Genomic DNA, 23,521 nt, shown 5'->3' with positions numbered 1-23,521 from the left:
ACAGACACACCCCGCATTGGGTTGCCAGTGTAACAGAGGGACCAGCCTGGCCAGGCACAGGAAGCTGAGGAGGGTGACAACTCAACACGTTTCAGTTGGTTTTATTGTGTTCTCAGAGGGCCAGGCTCCCCCACACCCCATGGCCTCACTGTCAGCAGCCCGTACGTAACATGGACACAGCTGGCACCACAGCACTGCACAGCACAGTCTAAGCAACACCGGCTTCTTGCCCTGTCAGATTTCGTAGGGAAAACACAGTTTCTCTGCACCACTAAATATGAAGACGAGAAACAGTTTAGATTAGATCTTAGGAGGAAGTTCTTTGCTGTGAGGGTGGTGAGCTGGATGGAGCTCTGAGCAACCTGGTCTAATAGAATGTGTCCCTGCTCACGGCAAGGGGGTGGAACGAGATGCTCTTTAAGGTCCCTCCCAACCCCAACCATCCTGTGACTCTATAACTCTATGACACATGTCAGTGCCTCAGGCCGCGCACGCCCAGCCTCCACCAGACAAAATGGCGGCGGCGCCGTGAGGGGACACGGGACAGCCCGAGGGGGCCGCGCGCGCGTCACGTGGGCACTCCCCCCTCCCCTCCCTCCCGGCGCGGTGCACGCTGGGAGCGCGGAGGCGGTGGCGCCTGAGGGAGCGCGGCCGCCATTTTGTACCTCCTCGCTCGGTCCGGGGCGGTCGCGCGGGCGCTGCGGTTCTGAGGGAGCGCTCGGCTCTCCTGCTCTGTAGCTCGGGGTCGCTACCACAGCCATGGGACGTAAGAAGAAGAAGCAGCTGAAGCCTTGGTGCTGGTATCCTTGTGTGTGAGACGCGGCGGGTGCGGGGAGCTGGGTGGGGGAGGGGAGCGGCCTGGCGCGGTCGCCGTTCGGCCTCGGCCTGCCCCGGGACAGGGCTCCCCCCTCTCCTCACCCCCGTTACGGTTTGTCTCGGTGCTCGGCGCTGTTCCATCCCAGTGCTGCTCGGGATGGGCCCCGGTCCGTGCCCTTTTTCTTCTCAGGGCCGCTCCTGCCTAGGCCGCGGCCTCACACTCGCTCCGTGAAGCCGGGCCGGGCCCGCGGGGTTGCCGGCGTCGTGGGGAAAAAAGAAAACGGTCTTTAACCCCCGGTCTTTAGCGAGAAAATCCTACTCCTAATATACACAGCTATTAAAGGAGGGGAATGTGATTAAAAGAGAGTTTTTGGAAACTTCTTTTTTTTTTTTGCCTTTTTTTTTTTCTTTTTTTGTGGCCGGGAAGGCTTTCAAATTCGTAATTGCTGCATCACCGTCAGGTGGAATTTCTCAGTGTCCTGAAATACCGGTGGGTTTTTCTTCGGTCCCTCCTTCAGAATCTGCTGTCTATTGGGGAGTGGTTACAAATTTACCTTTTTTCTCTCTCAGATGTTTCTGCCCAATCTAGGATTGTTTAATAAAGGAATTTACAAGCTCCTCTGAGATATTTTGCCATTTTATGTTGGAATGCTTCTGTAGATGTTAATGTATTTCACGTTTTGGCGGAAGCAAGAGACACTTTGTGTTAACAATGTTAACATTGTGTTAATAACGAATTGCAAACGTGTATTTGTCTTGCCGAGGAAGATGTGTGTGGAGTGTTTGCTGAAATCCCAGTGCTGACCTGCAGGAAGGAAATGCAGTTTTGCCTCTTCGGTTACATAGATATCCAGAAAGTTCCTTGTTTAAAATACTTTTGTTTAAAAGCAGAGAATTCTTTAATGACTGCAGCAAATTATGCAGTGTCAGAAGAATTGATAGCTGGCTAGGAGAGGAATTTTTAACTAAGACCTTTGTTCTCTTTTATGTTTATTAGTTATCGGTACTTGTTACTAAAGAGACACTTTGAGTCTTTATCATGGCTTCCGTTTTTCTGCTTTCCAGTCTGTTTCTCCTTTAATGCTTTTGCAACTTCATTTTAATCTGCGCCCTTGAAGAGAAAGAACGAGTCCACTTAAAAAGAAGTAGGACTTGAAAACCATGTGACAAAGGACATGGAATCAAATTATTCTTATTGCACACAGTTTTATACCTATCTGATGAGGGAAATACTGGATCACATGAGGGTGGTGATTTCAGACATACATGAAATATTTGTTACTCTTTGAATGCTCAGAGATGCTTCCTGTGTCTTTTACTTCAGCAAAAATCACCCTGGTGCTAATTATGTTGATTTTGTCTAGGAGGTCACTTTCAGGGTTAAATGTTTCCTTAACAGTCTTCTATAGGTATTGTAATAGGGATTTTGACGATGAAAAAATCCTTATACAGCATCAGAAAGCAAAGCACTTTAAATGCCATATATGTCATAAGAAACTGTATACAGGACCTGGTTTAGCTATACATTGCATGCAGGTAAGGAGTCTTAGATTTATATGGGCTTTTTCTAAGAGTATCTAAAATTTGAATGGATAGTGACCTTAAAAAGGTGGCGTTTGGGGCTTCCAGGTCTTAAAGACTGATGCAAAAAAGGCAGCAATGGCCTGTTTCCAGCACAGGAGTCCTGCTGTGTCAGCAGTCAGATGGACACTGTGCAGCAGAGATCTCTGCCCTCAGTTCTGGAGGACGAGTGAAGGAGTTGTGTTGTCTTCTTGTTCTAAGACAAGTCTGTAAAGTGGTTTTAGAGCTAATAGTAGTTACCAGAGATTAGGAAGCACAATCAAGGATATGCTTGGCCAGAGAGATTATTCCCATTAAGAATGTTCCTTTTTTATCTTGAAACTGGCCGAAGAATACAGAGAATTGAACCTGAATTGTGGTCAGCAGCATTTGTTTGGTTTTCTTTTTCTTTAGGTACATAAGGAAACAATAGATGCTGTTCCAAATGCTATTCCCGGAAGAACAGACATTGAACTGGAAATCTATGGGATGGAGGGCATTCCAGAAAAAGATATGGAGGAACGGAGGAGGTTACTTGAACAAAAAACTCAGGGTAAGGTGCAATGTGGTTGGTTAAGTGTTATTTCCCTGCTCTGGTCCTTGCTCAGCCGTGGACACAGTGAGGGTTGGCTTTAACACGTTCTCTAATGGCAGCTCCAGATGGGAATTTTACTGGTTTTGTTCCAACCAGAACACCCCAGATAAAGTTAATTTCATAGAATGTGATTTGCATTCTGTCTGACCATCCACTGTCCTGTCTGCAGAGAGCCAGAAAAAGAAACAACAGGATGATTCTGATGAGTATGAAGATGACGAGTCTGCGGCTTCAACTTCATTTCAACCCCAGCAAGTTCAGCCACAGCAGGGGTACATTCCCCCAATGGCACAGCCGGGTTTGCCTCCTGTGCCAGGTGCTCCAGGGATGCCTCCAGGTGAGAGGGTGTGAAAAGCTGGGTAGAAATTACACAAATTGCTGCTGGTGTGCTGAGTAATAATCTGCCCTTTTAACACTGGGGCTGGGAGGTCACGAAATAGTTCTGTGAGGTGCAGATAAGCAGTTTCTTCATTTTGTTCCCCCATTCTGTGTCCTTCCCCTGCATATCCTTCATGGAGTAGATTAAGATACCTAAAGCTGGTGTGTAGATTGAAGGCATGTGGTAGTAAGACAGCTTAGTGCTTCGAAGAGATATCTGCCAGAGATGTTTGTCTGTGGGGTTTTGGAAACAGGGCAGAAAGGCTGTTGTGTATGTAGAGACTGCTCACACAGAACAGGCAGTTTATACACAGGCCACAAATATGGTGAGGAAAGAATTTTGCTCAGTGAGTGAAAAATGGTCTCTTCTCCTTGCAATAAGGTGTGTTCTTTGGAGACCACTAAGAAAATTTGGAGTCTTGCAGGACTGAGAGCAACAAATCCAAGTCAGATTTGCAGGTGTTTTATATTGTGTTATTTGTAAGCAACGTTATTTCAAAAGCAACCTTTTAGAGCTTCCTGTAAAGCAGTTATCCAGTCCACATTTATTAGATGCCATTTCCTAGCAACTGTATATTGTCAGAGTTGCTGAAAATGTATTTTTCTTTCAAGGTATTCCACCATTAATGGCAGGTGTTCCACCTATGATGCCTGGAATGCCTCCAGTTATGCCTGGAATGCCACCTGGGTGAGTAGCAAGGAAGACTTGATATTACATATAAATACTGTGCATTTCAAACCGTCACAGAAGAAGTAAAGCTAATTAAAAAAATGTGTTTAGGAAATTGTAAACTCTGTGACCTAAATATTAAGACTAACTAGAGAACTGGATGGCTGTAAACCAACATGTAAAATATGGCCAAGCTGTGAGTTTATGTGTAAAGTATGTTGCCTTTCTTTTAACTTCATTAAATAGTAGTATATTAATTTAAAGTTTTGCTGTGTTGGTTTAGAGCCTTCTGTGAGCCACTTCCCTTGTGCACTGCACATATGTTGTGCATCTGCTTATCAGTCATCAACCTTACAGGAAAAAGATACTGGATAGTTTATATTTTTCTTGTATTTTGGGCAAAAGGTGTTGGTTTTTTATGCTTGTTTGGGGTTGACACCGTACCCTATCACAATGTGTTTTGAAAATTCACAGTTAGATTTTTGATTTTGTCATAAATTTTCACAGATTACATCAACAGAGAAAATACATGCAGTCATTTTGTGGTGGAAACATGTAAGCATCTCATTAATGTAATTCTAGGTACATTCATTATGCCATTTTATGTCATGTTTTTGATAAGCTTGAAATTGTCTTACTGAAAACCTCTGAATATTGCCTGAGAATTTGGGGGAAATGTCTAGTTAGGTTTTGTTGTTGTATAATATGTTTTTATGCTTTATCTAAATATTACAAAACTATGTATGACATGTGCTCTACATAATATTAACAAAATAGACCCTTAGGGGTCTCTTGAACCAGAGTAGAGCTCGATGTGCTCAGTCCTTTACACTGCAGAACATACTGCAGGAACTCAGTTTTTAAGTTTTAAAGTTCACTGAGGTGGAAGGTTGTTGTCTTTTGGGCATAAATATTGATTTAACAATCTTTGAATTTAAAAATCATGTCATAGTCGAATGTGGTGTGGATGCTCATCATGACTTTAGCTTTTCTGAGTGGAAACTAAACAGAATTTAATCAGGTTTTCTGGTGCTTAGTCCTGACTAAACTCCTTGTTAATGTCAGGTGACTGTTACATCACCCAGTAAAAACACAACTGGATTTGCCAAACCTTCCCTGCATTTCCATTGGGGAGCAGAGGTTGCACTATCTTTTTACTCATTTTAATCTAAAGTTTTACTTACTTAACGTGATTGTCCTGTGTCTAAAAATGAGGAAAGAGGAATTAGGACACAGAAAGCAACTTTGTTTTTAGTTTGACAATATTTCTAGCACTGTCTCTGCAGTTCCTTGGGAAGTTCCCTTTCTAGGGGCAGCAGGCAGGGAGCACCCAGCACTTTTTTGTGTCTGATGTGTGTGTCAGGACTGACTTTGCTTCCTCTGACCATCACCCCAAAAAGGGGTAATGGTGCTGTGTTTGCAGCCATTCCTGCTCCTGCACTGGGTGTTCCCTTTAGCAGTGGCAGAGGAGTTGGGAATAGAACTCAGGCTTTGCAGAATGAGTGCTCACCTCCTCATGGTGATTTATTTTGATCCTGAAACACAAGTGGTGAAGGTGTCTTGACTGTCATACAAACAAACTGCTTCTTAGTGGGCTTTTGGGGTGTTGCTGCACATCTGTTTGTCTTGCTCACTAAAGTAATGAGTGTTCCCTTATTTTGTTTCCCTTATCTGGCTTCGAGCATCTGCAAAAAATTAAGCAAATTAAAGCTACACTTGGTTTGTTCCCTGTAAAGCAATCACACATATTCATCTAGGGAAAAGCCCTTTTGAATATGGAGAAAGATATATTATAATGAGAACTTGTCATATTAAAAAAAAAATCCACCTTATCATTAGTATGTGGATTATTTACTGTAATTGAAACTCCAGCAGCTTTCTTACCCTCTGCTTTTATCAATATTTTGTGGATAGTTGCACACATGTGGGTTCTCTGCCATTCACTTGTGGTGTCAGAGGAGTAGCAGCAGATGTACAGTGATTGAAGGGTGATTTGAACTGGCTGTTTTCCTACATTCAGACTTCCTGAGTGTTCTTGGAACACTTTGCTGCAACTGGGAGCCTGAAATAAATTTCAAGAGGGACACCAGTTCTGGAAATTTCATAATAGTGGAAGTGAAATCTTAAGAAATTAAAGTTCAAATTTTCTTGGGGTTTTGGGTGTTGGGTTTCTTGGTTTTTTTTTCTTGTGGAGTCAGCTGGTTTTGAATTGCCTCTGTTGGGAGCTTCTTGGAATTATTTATCATGATTTTTTTGTCTAATACAGGTATGTACCAATTGTCTTAACAGTTTATCACGAGTGTTCATACCAGTGTTCGTTTTCTGTTTAATAGGATGATGCCAATGGGTGGAATGATGCCTCCTGGGCCAGGAATCCCACCTCTTATGCCTGGTATGCCACCAGGTAGGTCAGGGTTGTCGAACTCGTACTATGGTGAGAGTTATATTTATTTATTTTCACTAAGCTATAGGATTTATATAAGTGCCACCACCTTGATGTGGTTTGATTGCCACAGAAGCCACTCTTGTGCAGAGGTGGTTGATTTATGGCTTTTTATTATAAATAATTATTTGAGTTTTACTCTGTTGTTAAAGTGAAAAATAGAATATAGTTTTCTTATTGCATATCCTCTGACTGTTGTGTTGCCTCATCCCTTTTTTTTAATGTCTGTGGCTGCAGCTGGAAAATAGTAATGATTGAAAATGTGGAATGTGAGGAATAATGCTGGTGATTTACCCAACTAATGAGCCTTCTGTTTGAAGAAACTTAACTGCAATTTTGGTCTCTTACCATAGCTGGAAGAGATGTCTCTTGAGCTTGTGCAGCTCTCGAGCAGCCTTGAGTTCTCAGGGTGTTCCACCTGAGCAGCAGCTGTGTGGTAATGAGCTGAGATTTGCTGGTTTGCTTGATGGAACCCCTGGGAGCTGTTAACTTCCCACCTGACCCTCTCCTAGAGCCCCATGCATGCCAAGTGCAGGTTTTGGGATGACAGACTACAAAAAGTCACTGTGCTGAAGCCCCCCAGCAGCACTGACGGTGTTTGTCACAGTCCTGGTGCTGTTCATAAGGGCTGAGGCTCTTGGATTTTGTACCAGTCTCATCCACACTCGTGGCAGGGTGGGCACAGTGTGTTGGAAACAGTTACTGCATTAATTGCATTGGTTTAATGAGAGCATAAACTTCATTATGGAAGCTTTAGTAAAAAAGTGACTTATTTCAGTACTGCTCTGAAGGGTTGGAGGTTACTGCCTGTGTTACTGCTTGGTGTTTGCTGACGTTACCCTGTGTCATGTTTTGTTTTACTGTTGCCTTAGAAATACATCTTCCTTGTGGGAGATGGTTCTGAGGAACGCTGTGAGCAGAATTCTCTAAAGGAATACTCTTTCCCCCTGGAGCCTGATCCGTTGGCAATGCTTTGTGGTTGCAGGTATGCCTCCCCCCGTGGGGCCACGGCCTGGCATGCCCCCAATGACACAAGCACAGCCTGTCACAGCTCCAGGCATCCTTAACCGGCCTCCAGCTCCTGCTGCAACAGCACCCACCCCGCAGCCTCCAGTCACTAAACCACTCTTCCCAAGTGCGGGGCAGGTAAGGGATCCCAGAGTCTGGAATAGCTGCTCTTATATCCATCAAACTGCCACAGTGTCAGCAGTGGCTGTTTATTACTGAGGAGGCCCCAGAAATGACTGGTTTCTTGCTTGGGTTGATTTTGAAGTTTAATTCAGTGTAGTGCTTGAGTGAATTGTAAGAGATTCTTTGTCTTGCATCAGCTGTGAAACCAAACAATTCTGTAAGCATGTGGGCAAGAGAGGAGTAGGCAAAACACTTCTTTGTGTAATGCCTTTAGTTTGTTGTTTATAAAGGTGCTCTGGGTGGGTGAAGGGATGTGTTAGTCAGCCCCAGGAGTCTGATTGCACAGAACTCTACCTGAGATTTACAAATGACGAGTCTTGGCATGACTTGTTCTCAGCTGTTCTCATAATGGGCTCTCTGCCAATTGATAGACTGATTTATTCTCTCATCTTGTTAAACTGCTTAAACACTGCCTGAGTTAGGAGGTTCTTTACTTCAGAAAGTTTAGGAGTAAGTTAGGGTAGTAAAAAATTCATTTGAATGTGTTGGGGAGGGAAGTGGGGATTGATTGTGGCTTGTGACCTCTTCCCTTTGAATGCACTTGTGTGTAACTCCTGAAGTCTTTACTTGCTTTCAAGTATGTTGCAGAAACCTTCATAGTGTATTATTTGCATTTTGGACTTCTGCAGGGTATACTTGTTTACAAAAGCCCAGTCCTTTAATAAGAAAGGGTTTAGCATAAGAAATCCTTTCATGTGGATACTTTCCACCCATTTGTTTGGAGACTTTTCACTGTTTCCTTTCTTTTATGCTACAGATGGGGACACCTGTCACAAGCTCAAGTGCAGCTTCCTCCAATTCAGAAAGTCTGTCAGCGTCCTCTAACGCTCTGTTTCCTAGCACAGCACAAGTACGCAGGAAGTCACAGTTCAAAACAAATTGCTTTGCAACTTAACCCTTTGGACCGTTCTGTGAAATCTAAAATTGACTAAACATCTTCAGATCACTTCTGTTACCTTCCTGATTATGTTTAGCTGGTAAAACCGCAGAGTCCTTGATTGGGAGTTGTATCTTACTAGAAATAAGCTTGTCAAAGTGCCCGATTTTAGTGTGAAAGAATGTTACATCCTGGTTCTAAAGGGTTAAAAAAGCATGAAAGCAGTTAAATGCATTTTAGTGGGCAGTGGTTAGCTTGATGCATGGTTAAGGCTTTTTAGTTTATGTTGTTTAATATGGTACATCACAATGTGTAGGGAATTTTTTGTTTGCATTATGTGCAAAATGTTAGATTTTTTTTTTGTTTTGATTGGGAGGTTCAGATAATTGTAAATACACAGTGACTAGAAACAAAAGCATTCTCTCATAACTAAGGCTTGCTTTGGAGATTGCTATGTCTTATGAGACAGCTTTGTAAAGCAGACATTTGCAGGGTTTTTTAAAGAAAAAAGTAGGAAAGGTGGATTGCTGGAATCTGTAGTGAACCTCATATCTGCTTCTGCTGATTCTTCACTCTCAAATGAGATTAAAGTTCTGTAGATAGACATAGTACTTTGTGACAATGCTTCAGTGTTTTTATGCAGAGAACACTTCAAAGCCCTGACACAATAGAGCTTTCTTAAATATTGGATTAAAATATTACTTAACTACTAAATTTTAATGAAAACTAACAGTTTGAGCTGTACTCTGAACTAATGGTTGCTAAAGTATGTTAATTAGTGAGAGAACAATGAATTTATACTTAGAGCTCTTTACAAAACAGTGGTTCAGGAAAGATTCAGACATCTACCAAATTCAGTATTTCAGATAAAGGTTTTGATAGTGGGGTTTTGGGGTTTTTTTGTTTGTTCCTTTTGTCTAGTTGTGGCTTTTGACCTGCAAATTTTAGACTTTCCAATGTGTGTGTGTATATGTGTATATCCTGGGGTTTATTTTGGTTTGTTTTCAGTTGCTCTAGTATGCAATAAGGCTGAACTTTACTTTTGTCAAGCTTGTTATAATTATGTATCTCACTGGAAGGTTTCAGAGCTCTAAGAGACATCATTATTTAAGTTTGCTTGTGCTTTGAGATACAAATATTGACCTGTCCCTGTGTTCCACAGGCTGCAGCAGCTGTGCCAGGGCCAGTTGGTACTGATTTCAAACCTTTGAATTCTACACCTGCAACGACAACAGAACCCCCAAAACCTACATTCCCTGCTTACACACAGTCCACAGCCTCAACCACTAGCACCACCAACAGTACTGCAGCTAAACCAGCCACATCTATAACAAGTAAGCCTGCTACCCTCACCACAACCAGTGCAACCAGTAAGTTGATCCATCCAGATGAGGATATATCACTGGTAAGTTAAAATGTTTTCATTGTTTCACTGAAAAATGCAATTTGTGCTGGTATGGCTGATTAAATGGAATTTCTTCTGCGCTCTGTATTATGTGTATTTTAATAATGGTGAGAGTGCAAACTGTGCAGAATTAATGTAACTGAGATGACTGGCATATGGCAGTGCTCTTGCTGCAGTTCTGTGCCTTAGCTTTGTTGGTGATGGGAAATCACTCAACCCAAAAAGTCCAAATTATGGACTTTTCCTGCAATGTGACTTAAGCTTGAAGTTTAATACATACAGGTAGTGTAGAACAAGAGACTGAACAGTTTGAAGTGGTTTTGGTGCTGTCAGAAAATGGAATTTATGGATAAAACAAATGAACCTTAATTTCAGGTCAGGTATCTTTAGATTTGTGTTCAGCTTTTTTGTCTGAGCTTAAGAGAAAAAGGCTTTGTTGAGCTGGGGAGGGGCAGAATTTGTGTTGTGTGCAAAATGCTCCGTTGGCTGATATTAATGCAGTAACTGCAGGAAAGGGGAAAATCCAGGTGCTCCTGTATAATGTTACTGGTAGTCTCTGAATTTGTAAGGTGGTTAAAAATAGTTTAGTACCTGTAATCTGCTTTGTTGAACCTCTCTTTCCTTTGCTTTTGGAGAGTTTTAACACACTGCTGTGGTTGTGTGTTCTGGTTTTAGGAAGAGCGAAGGGCTCAGTTGCCCAAGTACCAGCGCAATCTGCCTCGGCCAGGACAGGCTGCCCTGGGTAATCCACCAGTTGGACCAATTGGAGGTATGATGCCACCACAGCCAGGAATTCCTCCACAGCAACAAGGAATGAGACCTCCCATGCCACCTCATGGTAATCACAAGTTTCCCAGCTTTCTTTTCCTGAAAAGCTTTGTCTTTGCTATAAACCTTTTTAAAACTTTGAAGTGGCCTATTCTGGCAGGGAGGGGTGAAGCTTTTCACAAAAGGCAACTTCTCGTTATTTAAAAAAAAATAAAAAAAATTATTCTTTGCATCTTAAATGTTCTGTTTATAGGTCAGTATGGTGCTCATCACCAGGGCATGCCAGGATATCTTCCTGGGGCCATGCCTCCATACGGTCAGGGACCTCCGATGGTGCCCCCGTACCAAAGTGGACCTCCTCGACCTCCCATGGGAATGAGACCCCCCGTAATGTCGCAAGGTGGCCGCTACTGACGCTCCTACTCACGCTCTAATAGGTTTGGAGATTAAACCTTTTCTCATCTTGTGCTGTTAATATAGCAGAGCTTCCGTCAATTAAGGCTTCATTGTGACTTTAAAAATATAAGTACCTTCCCACATGCAAGGAGCTATTGGACATTCTTATTTTACATGGGAAAAATTATTTGGAATAATAACAGGAACTTTTCCTGATGTTGCAATTTATACTGTATGGCTTCTTTTTCATGTTTCATCTAGGTTTTTAGAAGTGAAGTATAGTAAATATGGTTCGTTAAATTGTGAAGGCGCTGGAATTACATGAACATACCACCTTAAAGGCAAGTTCTGTGATGTTACGTTGCTCTTTGTGAAATGATGCCTTCACAGCACTTCAAGTGCTGTTGGACTTCATGTCCCCAACATAGTTTGGTGAGGGCTGTAACTACTCCCAACTACTTGTACATTAAAGTCTGAACTTGTAACAATATTTAATGTATTTAGAGTTGCTCCTGTTTCAGGGTTTAAGTAAACTGACCCGCTGAGGTCATGTGACTTTTCTGTACTGTTATAAACTTCATTGTAATAAAAGAGGAGAAAAATTTATATGCCTTTTTATTCGTGACCAGCTGTGGACAACTGCCTGAAAGGTTTGTACAGATGCATGCTGTGGTAGCCATTGGTGTAATGAACACAGTTATAGGTGCTGTTTTGATAAAATCTGAATTCCTTGTTCTAAAAAGTCACTCCTCTAGCTGTACATCTGAGTAGACAAAGACCTGTACACTTATTAACAGACTCCTCAAAACTGAGGCTGCAGGAGGCACATCCTAACTCTGGTTGTAACTTCTCTTAATGCATATGTTTCTTTATTTGTGCTTTCTTGTCCTCAATAAATTTTAACTGATTTCTAGTCCTGGCACTTACTTGTAGGATGTGAAAGTGCTCTAAGACACATCCTCATGCCAGGTGTGTCCTGTTAGTTCACTCTTCAGCTGACCCCTCTCAATGTGCAAGTGCATAGGAATTGCAGGAGTCTTTCAGGTTCATCTTTCTAGAAGCTCAGGTGCATGTCACATGGGTGAGTGACTCCCAGTTGATGTATTGAAGTTGACCTGCAAAAGAGAAATAGTAGCTTGACCTTATTAGTGTGTGAAAGAGGCAGAGCAGGCAAGAGGAATGTGTTATACGCTGTATTTTTAACTGTTCAGAGTTTCATGAACTATCTGTAACCGTCTGTTGTGTGATGAGATGTTGACTGAGCTGCTTTCTTGAGCCATTCAGTGAAAGTGTCTGGAGTAAGAGACCTTTTTATCAGAGAGGCTTTTCCCTATGAATTAGTCATTTATCTGTTTATAAGAGCAGAGTCATAAATTCCTGTCAAGATTGTAGTTCTCTGAGTATCTGACATCACTGTGTTGCTGTGCTATATTCCTGCTGAAAGTGAGAATGCAGAGAGAGACTTTTTGGAGGGGAGGGCAGCGAGAGCTTCTCTGGCCTCTTTATCACAGGAGGAAACAAAATGAGTGGTGAATTTTTTCATTTGCAGGTCAACTTTAAATACATGTTCCAGCCTCAAGCCTTATCTGTGCAATTTAATTGATGGGGATAACTCTTCTTTTAGGGTAGGTTAGAAAGACTGTCAGCATTTTTGTGTCACTGTTCACAGATGTTTTTGTAGATGGATTTTTTTTAAATTATATTACTGAGCATTATGGCTCTGTTTCTTGCAAGTCTTGGGGTTTTTTAGCTGCACGTAAGTACTTCCTGTGGCTTTGTACTGTCTCTTAAAAGTGCAAAAATACAGTACAGCTAAAGCACTACATGGTCTCAGCTTCTGACCTGGGGTCACAGAATGTCTCCTAAAAGCACAAGAGCATCCAGTGCAGTCTAATTACAGCTGAATGGCCTTATTTTAACCATTAAGAATTGCCAGGCACTTTCTCTGAAGTGTTTAGCAGTTGTAAGACCATAACTCCAAGCCTCTGTTGAGAAGCAGTCCTCTCTGATCACTGGTATCTGCTGATCACCTGTCAGATGTGCAGTATTTGGCTTGCAAATGTGCTGAGTGGGCCTTGATGTCAGATCTTTTGTTAGCTCTTCATCTTGCTTTACACATAAGTCTAACAGATAAAACTGTTTTGCTGAGGCAATGCTTTTATACTCTGGTTTTCTTCTGTTTACCTAATAAGGATAATTACACAACAATGGAGAGATTATTACAATGTCTTATATTTATCCATTTTGTAATACTACACATAAAATTCGTACTTTATGAAGTGATCTTAACTACTGCTTGTAAAACTGTAGAACTTCTTGCTTTTTCTGGAGATCATATTGCTGCTGTAAGGATGCTTTGCCCTCCTGCCCCAGTCGAGTAAATCCCTTCTTCGTTCGGTGTCTTTCCATAACTTTCTGTATGTTGTTTTCAGACCCCTCCTCCTCCTGGGATCAAACCTTACTGCATGTACTGTTAACTCAGCATATTCTGCAAGTTGTATTAATTAAGAATTTCCCTCTTTTAAAACAGTGAATGTCTCATTGTTCTTGTAATGGTACCGTTTGGTAGCTAATACTGCATAGACTTAAAGCTTGGATGCATTTTGAGATTGAGCTTTCCTTAGTTGTAATGTTGTGATAATCCCTCAAGTAAGTACTGCCACATATTTTTCATTGGTACTCACATAGAAGCAGGTGAACAATTTTTTCCATGATTTCCACGTGGATACTCCCTTTCCTGCTCCTGTCATTCCTGTGCTATAAGAGCTGTGATGTGGCTGCCTTTAGTTACTCTTGTCTCTCGTGTGACTCCTCTGTAAACAGGCAGGTATTTCGGTGCCTGTGTTGTCTGCTGGTCCCTGCCCTCATTTCTTTGGATACTGCTTCTTAATGTTCAGAGAGTTGGATTTATGGTGCATTTACCCAAAAAGAGTTCCGAAAACTACTTGGAATGTAATAGTGGCTTGTGTCAAGACTAAGGCTTGGTTTACAGTACCAAGTGTAACCAACAGCACTGTGCCAGCAAAATCCCACATGTAACACAGCCATGGGAACAGGCTTCTGCTGGAGTTCATGTCTCCCTGGAAAGAGATGACAGAAGCCTTTATGATCACAGAAAAGCATCTCTTGTGCTGCTGCAGGACTCTGCTCCTGTAATTACATAGGCAGAAGCTTTGTTTTTCAGTCGTTGCCTAAATATGCCACGGCAGATCTTACAGTAAAGTTAACACTTGCAAGGGCATTTTGACCAGTCTTGGAACTGCAGTGTAGTGCAAATGTTGAATACAAAAAAATAACACTACAAGAAAATCTCAGACAGAGGCGGGAAAATGTTTAGCAAAAAACATGCCAGAATTTATGGCATTTAAAACTTGTTTGAAAGGTTCTAAATTATTTTATGCATGGTCTCATAATATTGTTATGAGCAGCTGACCTTTAGGGCAAAAGGGATGAGACTGGCATGAGAGAACCTTGAAAAAGCCTGGGCTAGTTTTTCAGAAGACTTGATGTGACTTTCATGCTGCCTTTAGAATGGCTTCCTGCCTTTGGCAAACCAGTAAAATACTGACCATTTAGCTGGCTTATGTGGACTAAAAATTTCTTCTGAAACTTCTGGATTATTTTTTTTTTCCACAGATGAGATTTTAGGTGGTGATAATAAATTTGAGGCTGGGCTGAATATGTAATAACAGTGGATAACAATTCCTCACTCTGTGCATGCAAAGGAGAATATAAACAAGCTTCTAGAAACACATTCAGCTGCATCTGCCTTCTGTGGTTTCTGCCATTGGTTTAATGTGTGGAGCTCTTGAACAGCACTTACACAGAACTGTGTAACTTATTAGAACTTGGATAAAATTGAAGGGGATCTATAACCCACAGTTATTTTACAGGAATCAAAGAATTCTGCATACAAGATAAAAAAATAAAATACCAAGATTACATTAGTTGTAGGAACAGCAAGAAGGGCATTATGACCTTCAGTTAAATTGAGACTGATACACCAGTCCATGAGCTGGGGCTGCAATTTAAAATGGGAACTGATGGCACTTAATAGTGAATGTCTTAATAATTGTACTGGTCTAGTTTCTACATAAACACAAAGACAAGGGTGAACATTTCCAGTGGCTGATGGAATCTTTACTTTTCATGAACTAGTACAGTAAGTACTATCAGTTATGGGAAAAATGCCCCAAGAGAACTGACTGACGTTCCATTGATCAAGATACAAAGCAAAACAAACTGTCCAATTCAGAAATAGCTACCAAGTTCAAAAAATACTGTTTGGTCCTAACCAAAGAGGTGCTATTGCAGTAATTTTCTTTTGTTTGCTTGATCACTGGAATTTTGTTAACTTTTGAATGCATGTCTTTCACTTAATTGGGTCATGTTTTTTCTAAAATTTAAATTTTTCTTCTTCCTATAGCCCTGCCATAGGACAGGCTGAGGCAGAGTCTCAGTGTTGCCCTGTTCAGTCTGAGGCAAGTGGGATTTATTTTATTCATTCTGGGGGCTTTCACAGCTTTATGGCTGTTGGATATTTATGTCCCCAAACTTGCAGCAAGTTTGGTGAAGGCCCCTAAATTTATTTTAATTTAGGTTTTTTATTCTCTTTTGGTAGATGGGCTCTATATTAATATTTATCTTTTTATTATCATTGTGATTTTAAGAGTCTTAGGGGGAGGGAGGCTGTTTAAGATGTTTGGGTACCTTTTCTCTTGGAATGCATTTCCTTGGAGGCTGCTCAGGGGGTCCTTCAGCCACACTGCCCCTCCCCACCTTTCCCTGCATTGCATTTGTGCTGTATTTGTTTTGGGGGTTGGTAGTGTTGACTTTGTGTAGTCTCTGAATTAGTGGCATGTAAATACCAAGTACTAATGTTTCCTCTTCTGGGGAGATGTATCTGTTGAAGTGCTTAAAATAGGTTTTGCCCAGCAGGTGACATTTATAGGCACCAAACTGTGTAGCCCAAATTCCAGAACAGTTTCTTTGCAGAAGGTTGAGATGTTAATCCTGCTGCATACGTGAGCTGCACCTCAGCAAATATTAATGTAGAGCCCTGGGAGGAACCTGAGGTTTGATCCAAGTTGGTAACACAGAATAGAAGAGTGAGAAGTGGAAGCTGCAGATTTTTCTTCTGGGGTTTCTGGAAGAACCTTTTCCTCAACCTCTCCAATACACCAAACTCAACAGTATTTTGACTGTTGCAACAATAGTGAAAGTCACAGCAGTTTTTTTGAAACTTTGTGAAATTCTGTTGCATATTCAAAATTTGCTTAGTTATGCTTATTTGAAGTTCCTTCTCTCACACAGTGACTAGCAAAAAATTGTACCCTTTGTGAAGGAAAAGCTGCTCACTCTGGTGCAGATACATTGAAGCTTGAGGTTGCTTAAAGACAGCTTCAGCTTCAGAAGAACAGGTTTTGTCCAAGGAGGTCTTGCAGCCTATCAACAATGAAATAGAAAGTAAATGTAGGAGTCTAGTTTAAAATTTTTTTTAAGGTTTTCAGAATTTATGGTAGTTTTTGATGAGCATACACTCTGTCTCATTTCTTCAAGAATTTGCTAAATAATGGCCCCCAGTGGGATTTTCAGTAATTTGAATTCAAGGACAGAGTTGTAATTCTTAACTTAGAAGAGTGATTGCACATTCCTGTTGTGCCCTTCTTTGCTTGTACTCTGCCCTTTGCATTTTTCCTGGAAAAGGCCCCTCCAAGTCACCCAGTCTGGCTGGAAAATTGTCCTCTTGACTGTTCCAAAATGGTTACTGAGCATGGCCTTGCTTTTCTAATTCTCATTGTGGTGCTCTCCCAATAACAGTGAAGATGAGAACAACTCTTCAACTAGGATTTGTTTCACTTTCTTAGTTTACAGGAGTATTTGGTTTATTCTTATTTCCCTACAATGTCTAAGGAAACTGTTTAACCCAAAATAATAGTGTGGGTTGTACTTCTTACTTTAAGTATCTGAATCTTGTGGAGACTCGAAAAATAGGCAAATTTCAAATGCCTGATCCTGAACTTTTTTCCCAGTTTCCATTTAAGACTGATGCAGCACTAGGTGGACTTTATCCAGCTCCTCATGTTCAACCTGTCATCAAGCCCACAAAGCTAAAATTCAGATACATGTGCTGTCTTGTGTCCAGTGAAGTACCCACTTAGATCCACACTGGGGTTATGCCTTATAAATTGATACCCTGGTGAGAGCTGAAAGTTTCCCAGTTCAGGGAGATTGCTTTTATCTGGTTTTGTTGAAGTTAATTTTTTTCCCATGAACATGTCAAATCAGTTCTCCAAAATGCAGTTCGTGTTTTCACTGTGTCATTGTTTAACCTCTGTATACTAATCCTTCAGAGCAAATGAACCATTTCTTTGTGTTTTGGCATGTTTTGTGAGCAAAATATGACATTTTTTCAGCACCACGTTGCTGTGGGATTTTTTTCCTTAAAGGTGCTTTTAAGCAATTCCAGTTTAATTTCACACTACCTGCTTTTGAATGATGCATTTGACATTAAGACAGTTCTGTGGGGCTTTACTGTATGAATTAAAGGTTTTCTGACTGGATTTTCCTGCTCCACTGCAAACACTGCTTGTGGTTTCTGGTGGGTAGTTCACCCCCTTCACTTCCCCTGGGCATTCCTGTCCTTTCTGTAAGTCACTGAAGGACTGGATGGGACAGGTCCTGTTTCTTCCCTCTTTGGGAGTTGGTAGCATTGGCAGATGGCATTGGAGTTATTCTGATGTTACCACAGACTGATGTTTGTCCTTAAATTGGCAGCAATAATGACTTTCCTTTGCTTTGTGTTTTGTCCTTAAGTGACATGTGCAAGTGCTGCTGTCCTTGTAGTCCCCAGGGTGGCATAAAGTGCTTTTTGCTGGGAGTATCTCCTCAGCTGTTAGACCAGCTGGCCTCTCATCTCTTTGAAATGACTCCTAAAAGTCTCATCTGGTGTAAATGGTTCATGTCTTGCTCTTTTTGTGACGTTTCCTTAGTGATATTTTCCTCCCTGCCTCCTCGTGTGGATCTAAGGGGGATAGTTAAAATAACTTGTAGTTTTATTTTGAGGGATGAAGTGTGTTCCTCCTCCTTGCATTCCAGTATTACAGCAGCTTGTGTATCACGAAGTTGTACATCTCACTGTTTGTGAATATTCTAATTATGGCAATATTTTAGTGACTTTTATAGATATTAACAGAGGTAGGTCTCAGAGTTCAGGGGTTTTTAAGCTTAAGTAGAAGTACATGACTTTTACTCAAGGGGCAGGAGTTACTGATACTCTGCTAAACTGGGTAAATTTGCACCCATGTTAAACAAGAGAAGTGAATGGGAGATGTGGTAAATAAAGTACACACCACACATGAGGGACTCCAAAAAAATCTGTGCTTGCCATCAAAATACTCAGAGCAGTGAAACAGTGCCTGGGTTCTGTAGGAATGCAGTGCTGGTGACTCCCACATTGTCTGCAGTAGCTGGGCTGGGGAGGTTGTTCAGAGGAAGGGAGGTTTTGGGGCAGCTGTTGAAGGGATCAGGATGAATTCAGGTGATTCTACAGTGTAATGTGATAACATTCTTTTGGAGGTCCTGAGGAACACGTGGGGTTTCCTTGCACACTGTGAGCAGCAGCTCTGGGCAGCCTTGGTTGGCAGAGCCCACATTCCTGGGAAGGCTGGGCTGGAGGAAATGCAGTTTTACTTTAGTTTTGTGCCCCAAGGGAGCTGGGCACTGGAGCCTCAGCCATGTCCTGTCCTGACTGCAGGATCCAGGGGGTTATCCTTGGGATTTGTTCTGGGCATCCTGGGAGGCAGTTCTGACTGACCCTGGTGCAAATAGCTGGAGGGTTGGTATTTATATTTATATACCTGGTCCCTGCTGTGAGTAGTGAGGCACTGGCACCTTCTGAACAAGCTTTCAGGAACCTCTGACATTCTTAGGGGCTTGTTTGCAGTCAGCAACACGGCTGTTTTAGTGGCAGGGAATTTAACTTCTCCAGAAATACAGTCTTGAACTTAAGGTTTTTTAAGAAAACAGAATTTTAATGCCAGTATCATCTTAACTGAAAGTGAGAAAGCACAAACTTTGAGAGCTTGAAAGCTTCCTTAAAAATTCTCTTGTTGGCAGCTAAACAAGGTCTAACTGCCTTAGAAGGGATACAAGCTTCTGATATCTCAATTTTTTGTCCTTGAATTTTGTCTAAATCTTAACCGTGTTCCCAGGTGCTATTCAGAAGGGGGTGGGGGTGCTGTGTAGAATTTCAGCTGCTGCTGCCCTTAGTAGCCAATATGAATAGCTGTTTTTTGGTGACAGTAATTTTGAATTACCAGAAATTAGTGCAATACAACCAGGGGAAGCTATTTCACTGTCTCCCAACTTAAAAATTACATAAAGCTTTGAGTTCAGGGTATCATGCAGAGCTTTTTTTCTTTCTCTTTTTTCATTGAGTTACTTGCACTGAATTCTTTAGCTTCTTTCTCATAAATCTAAGTGGAAGAAAATACATTTTGCTCTTTCATTTGTAAAGTCCAGAATAAGAAAACACACTTTATGAGACTTAAATGAAGGAACCTGGCAATGTAAGTATTGTACTTTATGTTTGTGGTAGGCAATAGGATGACCTTGTTAAATTTATGGGTTATGTATGAAAAAATACCAGAAGAGTAAGGGCAAATTGAAAAGAATTTTATAGTCGCCTTTACTTCATATGCTTTTCTTAAGCAACAAATTGCAATAATTGAAGTTTGGCAGCTTTTTCTTTTTTTTTTTTTTTTTTAAATAAAAAACTAAATTATGGGTTAAACACCTTGGTTTAATACAATTTGTGTTTCTGTTAACTAGCAGCAGAATTTCAGCATTTGCTACTTACTGGTAGAGAAGAAAAATTCCACAGCACTGCCAGTACAGGTTAGTTTAATCTGTAAGTACCTGATGTTCCTATTTGAATTAATTTGTTCAAATGATACCACTTAAATACATGAGGGGAATTTTGGTCTCTGAACTGTGATTGTTATCTACTACTGATTTCAGTAGTAAGTGAACATCTAGATTTTTTTTTTTTTTTTGGAAGATCTATAATGGATTTAACTGTGCTTGTGGGCAGGTAATAAATACCTGTAAGCACCTTAAAGGAAAATTTAATACAGAACCTTAACAAATACCCTTTGATGTTACTGGAAAGTTTTGAAATCACTTCAGTAACATGCCTTTATCGATGAGGCTGTTTTTTATCAGCAAACCAACAGGATCCTGTGTTTGTTGTGTTGGGGATTAAGCATTTCTGTTTGTAAACTCCATAGCAGTAATGTAATCCTTGGATTTTCTTTAGCTATTACTAATTACCATTTCCTACCAACAGATTTTTACTTTGCTAGGCCTGTGAGCCAGGAACTTGTTCTTCTCTGCCTTTTTTAATCATTATTTTTGTTAGTCCATTGCAGCACTTCAGAGGCTACCTACAAATGTGGTTTTGTCCAGCTGTTTTATCTTACTCCAGAGTTACTGCTGTGCCTCTATTTTACTTCTGCCCTATCCCATATTCTCAGATATTCTGGCATTTTATTTTTATTTTATAGAATATTTTACACCTTAAAAGAAAACAGGAGAGGTTCTTTGTGATGGGATAGAATATGCACCTTTCTCCAGAATGGCTGCATCCATCTATTTTTATTTAGACTTTATGTATCTCATTTCTACATATCAGCACAGAAGATAAAAACTTTTTCTGTGCTGTAGCACCAAGCATAGATCCACAGCTGGATGGACTGTAGATCTGTGCTTTAATTCACTTTTTAAGGCCATGTTATCACACTCTGAGGGACTTTTGACATTGTAGGTGGATAATTCCATGGGCAGTAGGTACTGGGAGGGTCAGAGTAAAGTGGGAGCTGAACAGACACTTCAGTTGTGCAGCTCATCTGGAGGGGCTGGAGTGGGTTTATGAGTGTCTTACCACTTGCAGTGATACTGTTTATTTTAGAATTCTGGAATCTTACACAGTGCTGCAGAATTCAGACCACCACACACACTTTCAAGGGGATTGTGTCTTCCCAGGCTCACGGGAGTTACACTTGCAGCCCATCTCTGGCATCTTCTTTACACCAGTTCTCAGTACTTCACACTAAACTGCTTTGTCTGCAAAACTAATGTTGCACAGATGCTTCTCCCTAGCAGGAAAAAAATAGGGCAGTCCTATATAGTGAAATTTCTGACTTAGCTTTACCTGTATTTGCTTCACCTTGGTGGCAGGTGTGTGTGAGCAGTAGGGATCCCTTGCTGTGAGGCCCTTCTCCTGGTGACAGGATGTATCCACCTTTCTTGTAACCTCTGGGGGTGACCCTAGTTCAGTGCTAAGTACTGAGCTGGGGTGAGGAACTGATGGCTCTTGGCTGCTCAGGTACCTCATGAAGTCCTGGTTTTCACAGTGCTTGGGTGCCACCTGCACTGCTGGTACCCCAGCCTGGCAGTCCATGGGGATAACTAACGGGTACAGTGTGTTCCAGACTGTCTTAACCAAAACCAAGTGCATCTGTCCAGGGTAGGTCCTGCTAGGCCTCTGGTGGAACATCATCTCTGGGATGTCCAGTCTCAAGTGGTTCAGCACTCTTCTTCCCCAGTTCTGGTACAGTATATATGGAAGAGGTTGGCATTTCCCACTGTTTCCTTAGACTTCTTGCTGACTCCCAATTGCTCCTTCAGGGTTTCTGGACACTGTGCAGTGAACCCAAACTGAGCAAACTCCAAGCTGGTTTTAGTACCTTCATAGAGCACGTGAGTGAGTTGTCCCCTCTCAGTAGCAGTACAGCCACAGAAATGAATGTGTTGTGAAGGTTTTTTCTGTCACTTGATACTGCTTTCGTGTAAGTGGTGTGAAAGGGCTGGGATTACTGATCTTTTTCAAAAGACAGGTGGTGGCAAAATACTGATGTTGAATTTAATTGGACAAAGTGAGAGACTGGTAAGTATGTGCATCACTTTAATGCATGCAAATAGTAACATAACTAGCTTAATTTTATAGCATTCAGTTTACAAAGAAGATTCAAAGAAAACATGGAGCAAATATTTGCATCCACTGGGAACCTTCTATGAACTGTGTGCTTCAGCAATGGATCATTGCACATATCTGTAATGTGTAACCACTTTGTAACAGTGTCTGATTAAAAGAAGTGAACCACTGTTTCTGTGTGGTATTTTTTCTCTTGCAAACCTATGTAAGGTATTATTGCAAAAAATGTTATCATGTGAATAACCTGATACCAGCTTTTTAAATGTGTGTAAGCTGCAAAGACTCACTTATGTGAGTGTTATCTTTAAACAAAATGGAGATAAGCAAGAGAATCCTGACTTCTTAACTGTAACTTCCTTTTGCTGTTGGTTTGCTGTCTTGCTGAGCAGACTTTACAAGGAATTCGACTACTGAAGTTGGAAGAGTTGGGAGAATGTGGAGGAAAAGTTTGCAACAGTGTTTTTTTCATAACAGCTGGTGGAGCAGGTGTTCTGTGAGATGCTCTGTTCTAAACCCTTTCCTAGCAAAACCCTGGAGAGATGAGGTAGCTTGGAATGTGTGTGTCCTTGTACCTTGTGTAGTGGATTGCTGGGCTGGGCTAGTTTGGGCTCATTTAGCTACCACTCTACTCACAGATTAATTTCTAGGAGAGTGTTAAAAGGAAGATCAATCCATATTTTAATGCTGCCTGGAACAATTGATGGCATTTTGAACGGGGGATGTGTGATGAGCACTGAGTTAGAGGAGCCTTCAGGGAAGATGCTGCTCTGCACAAGCTCTTTTTGTCCTCTGGCCCTTTTGGCTCCAGGGAAATCTGAGGGGGCATTTGGAAGATGGGAACTGCTTTGTCCTAAAAGCTGGCTGGAGCAAGGGGGGTGGTGTGTGGCTGGTTAAAGCCCTCCCAGTGAGAATGTGACTGGGAAGGAGGGGTCTGTGCCTGCTGCCCTGGGAGCCTCTGCAACTGGTGTGTGCAACGTGGGACCCCAAGAGTTCATCTGTAAGTTTAGACTTTACATCTTGTTTTTTCTGTGGGCTGTGGGGGGTGAGGTAAAGAGTTTGCATCCAAGCTTTCAGTTTCTTTGAGGTAGAAATGGGTATATTTGAAAAGACTTCTCTAAGTCTTTTCTTCCTCAAAGGAGAGACTCGAGCATCTCAGTGGTGGGGCTACAGAGCAAAGCTTTGCTACCTGCAGAGTAGAGTTAAGTGTGTGCAGGCAGGAAACAAGGTACAAGACGCAAGCTGGTGTTAATTTTTCATCATAGTAAGTTTCTTTTTGTAAACAAAACCTGTGCTTCTGCTACAGCATTTGAGCAGGTTGTGTATCTGTTAAGCAGCTTTTCAGTAAGTTTGCATGTCCTGTTTCTGCTCTGGGTTGAAGCCATCCTTATGCCCCATTCTAGACTAGGAAAGCTGCCTTGGCCTAACT

The 23,521-nt window shown here is 41.5% G+C and overlaps 1 protein-coding gene across 10 annotated transcripts; it reads left to right on the top strand.

Moving 5' to 3' along the window:
* Positions 1-606: 606 nt before the first annotated feature.
* ZNF207 (zinc finger protein 207) lies at positions 607-22,268 on the top strand. 10 transcript variants are annotated; one of them, XR_007906272.1, is made up of 14 exons: positions 607-800; positions 2,226-2,352; positions 2,791-2,929; positions 3,141-3,308; positions 3,962-4,037; positions 4,527-4,574; positions 6,353-6,453; positions 7,448-7,608; positions 8,411-8,503; positions 9,693-9,935; positions 10,611-10,773; positions 10,957-11,140; positions 11,361-11,440; positions 15,526-22,268. XR_007906272.1 is itself a non-coding variant. In XM_051797680.1 (13 exons), exons 1-12 carry the CDS (start codon positions 760-762, stop codon positions 11,115-11,117), a joined length of 1,521 nt encoding a protein of 506 aa, XP_051653640.1. In that variant the 5' UTR covers positions 607-759; the 3' UTR covers positions 11,118-11,140; positions 11,361-12,012. The 10 variants fall into 10 exon arrangements, 9 of the variants coding, with proteins under 9 accessions (XP_051653640.1, XP_051653639.1, XP_051653641.1 ...); XM_051797680.1 differs by lacking the exon at positions 15,526-22,268 and having other exon boundaries at positions 11,361-12,012; XM_051797679.1 differs by lacking the exon at positions 15,526-22,268 and having other exon boundaries at positions 10,957-12,012.
* The last annotated feature ends 1,253 nt before the right edge of the window (positions 22,269-23,521 follow it).

The sequence above is a fragment of the Manacus candei genome, unplaced genomic scaffold (assembly GCF_025592945.1).
Source record: "Manacus candei isolate 608988 ecotype Guabito, Panama unplaced genomic scaffold, ASM2559294v1 h1tg000047l, whole genome shotgun sequence".
NCBI lineage: Eukaryota > Metazoa > Chordata > Aves > Passeriformes > Pipridae > Manacus > Manacus candei.
This window is presented reverse-complemented; position numbering and strand designations above follow the sequence as displayed.